Source organism: Polyodon spathula, chromosome 2 (genome assembly GCF_017654505.1).
Source record: "Polyodon spathula isolate WHYD16114869_AA chromosome 2, ASM1765450v1, whole genome shotgun sequence".
NCBI classification, from domain to species: Eukaryota; Metazoa; Chordata; class Actinopteri; order Acipenseriformes; family Polyodontidae; genus Polyodon; species Polyodon spathula.
Genome location: NC_054535.1, coordinates 6,623,313 through 6,626,503, shown reverse-complemented (window position 1 = coordinate 6,626,503; position 3,191 = coordinate 6,623,313). Strand labels below are relative to the sequence as shown.

Genomic DNA, 3,191 nt, shown 5'->3' with positions numbered 1-3,191 from the left:
ATATACATTCTCCTATAACATAATATAAACCACCCTGTAGATTGCTTTAGAATGCTATATACATTCTTTTAGATTTCTATAGAATAATGTAAAACATTTGTATAGTTTTCTACAGGATTTAAAAGTAATCTGTAAGGAAAAGGTCAATTCTAGAAGAAATGCCCTTACAAGAACAGTATATCAAAGGGAATCATGTCATCATGCAAACGTAAGTATTCATGTTGTTATTTATTATTTTCAAGTTTTTACATTTAAGTGGAATCAAAATGAAACAACCATCTGTAATTGTCTGACATATTAGAGTAGCCTTAAAAAACCTTACAATATAAATATATTAAAATTATAAATTTGTAAGAATTCATACAGAATGTACACATCCATTTAGCTGTAAAGTATCACCATGATTACCTAAAGCATACATTATATTGAAGTATAAAGGATTATGTACAGTATTAAAGGTTCACAGGGTCAAAGAGTCTCCGTACTGTGATACTGTGGTATATATCTTTAATAGTCCAATTGATCGTATTGACTCAAGGGAGCCCCAGGGCCAAAGTTGATCCTTGAAGCAGATTCTAGGTACTTCTCAATGTTTTTCTTTCTGTAGTGCAGAGGGAAACCTTCAAAAAACACAATCATATTTCAACTGATTTGGAGAATTAAATTCCTTTTTATTATATACCTGATGCTATGTTATGTTTACAATTATTGTGAGAGCTTCTAGGTTCGACTTTGTTCTTGTTTTTTTTTTTTTTAAATAGTAAGCAAAATGTAAAAAAGGAATTAATATTTGAAGATACTTTTTCTCTAATGATGTTGGACTGGAAACTTTATGGGCTCAAAAGTTACTTACACTGAAAGGTAAAAGCTGTAGAAACTTTATTAATGGGAATCAGGTATGGATTTTTTTTAAATACATGTCTTAAATTCAAAATGCTGTGCAATTATTCTTATTGTAGTGTATAGTAGCCCCTGTCAAATGCAAACAACATTAAATAGTGAATGCACCATATTTAGATATTTTATTGAAAATCAGTTGCAGATATGCACTTCACATTATCCGATTCCATGAAATAAGAGCAATATATGACAGATACAGTAAAACAAGATGTAATGGCATTGACTAACCCATTGTTATAACTGTTACTACCTTGCTTTTCTTGTGGTTATACTATTAAATTACCATAGCTCTATTCGTACCATAGCTCTATTCGTATGTTTACCATACCTCTCTGGGCTACAATGCTTGCCTATGCTTTACCATGCTTTCACTATGCTTTATTACACTTTGACATGCTTTAACTATGGGACACTTTTAGAAGGGCATGCTCATTGGTGTTATATATCTGTTTAAAAAGATTCTGTTACACAGATGCAACATTATATACGTAACCAAAACACAAACAATAACATTCCTTAAAACACTCACTTGTGTTTTAAAAAAGAGTGCCCAATAGATAAAAGCAGCACGGTGAAAGCCAGTAAAATCGTCAAAAAGAAGAATTCATTGAAAAGTGCTGATTTGTTGATTCCAAATATGTGTTTATTTATTGAAATGATTGCAGCATTTGTATTTTTACTTGCTATGGAAACTAGAACACCAGGCAATGGGAAGCCCAGTAGAAATCATCACCTTGGCACAGCCGAAGACAAAACCTGCACTCCCCTAACCTGCAAAGCTCACAGCTGTGGCTTTTTTGAGGCAAGACGCTCGGGGATCCATGAAATATTTTATTTTTTAATGGGGTCTATTCAGTTGATCCTAACAGCTGCAGATGTAAATGCCACATTGTTTAAATCATTGAAATTGGATTCTCTTTCGAGTCTTAGTTTAAACACCCAAATGCTTTAAAGAGATTAACCTGCACTGTTTTCATAACCTTGGTAACAAAGGATCATATTCAAATGATCTAGGTAGAAGTGATATTTAGATTCTCCAATATTTAAATCAATTGAATAAATCCTGATGTCATCATAAAATAACATCACACAAATTAACAAATAATTAGGAAATAAAAACACCATGAACTGAAAAGGGATTACAGAGCTTACCTGAGAGACATTTGAGAGGTTGTTGAAAAGTGCTTGACCTGCGCTAACTTTGTGTTTCACACCACGAACTGTCCCATTTTTACTTAATATGTTGACTCGTTTTGCACCAAAGGCCTTGTCCTTCAATGCTCCAGCAAGCAGAAGCAAATCGTCTGTCTCACTTTCACCGTCATCGAGCTGCGATCCTGGATGTCCATTGTGATGCCCATTGACTTTGCTTTGGTTACTAAACTGGTCTGCCTTTGAGCTACTGGCACATTCTGAATCAGGTGAGTCTGACGGCCTTTCCTCAGTGAAGACCTCCTTTATTATTCTCCCACTGTGAGCTGAAGCCACACGAAACCGGACTTTCTTCTGCGAGTTTTCAGCCCCTGTTTTCATTGTGCTTCTAACTGTTGCCTCCTCCATTGGAAACACACAAGGTTTACATTGTCCTGGTGACCTTTCTGCCAAGTTGCCACACTTTTAAACAATTTCTTGATATATGCTTATCTTCATTGACAGCAACCAACATACACAACTAGTTCCAACAGATTAGCATGTTACCAACGCTGCCACTATGTCCTTAATAATGGATGAGCTTCTGCTATGGTTACCTTGAAACTGACAGAGAGTAAAGTGATACAGTAGTTTTCAATTAAATATTAAATTCTATTGTGCAGTTTTTTTTAGTAACTTAAAAAAATGTGTGTAACAGATATTTTATTATCTAATATAAAGTAAAACTGAAAACATTTATATAACGCTAGCATAGAGGATAGTGCGAAAAAATTTATAATATATATATATATATATTATATAATATATATATATATATAGAGAGAGAGAGAGAGAGAGAGAGAGAGAGAGAGAGAGAGAGTAAAATAGCTCTTTTATAACCAAAAAATATAAATATCATTAAAAAAAAAACCTAACGTGACATGTAGATTTCACTGGGTTGTCATGCATTAGATGAAAAAAATACCATGTTACTTTTGGAACAGATCTGTGGCATGTGTTGATACAATGTATTTATTTATTTATGTGACACCATTTGTGCGGGAGTGTCCTTTGGACATACATGTTAATTTTCAATGAGGCCTGGCCCCATGATGAAAGTTTGAAGTCTCCAAAAGGTAATTTGGCCGGGACCAGGGGTT

General features: G+C 33.9%; 1 protein-coding gene across 1 annotated transcript; it reads right to left on the bottom strand.

Annotated features, from left to right (window-relative positions):
* Positions 1-297: 297 nt before the first annotated feature.
* On the bottom strand, positions 298-2,534 carry grxcr1b (glutaredoxin and cysteine rich domain containing 1 b). Its single transcript, XM_041271568.1, has 2 exons — positions 2,053-2,534; positions 298-620 (listed from the first exon to the last, which is right to left on the bottom strand). The coding sequence occupies exons 1-2, from the start codon at positions 2,458-2,460 to the stop codon at positions 576-578; spliced, it is 453 nt and encodes a 150-aa protein (XP_041127502.1). The 5' UTR covers positions 2,461-2,534; the 3' UTR covers positions 298-575.
* Positions 2,535-3,191: the final 657 nt, after the last annotated feature.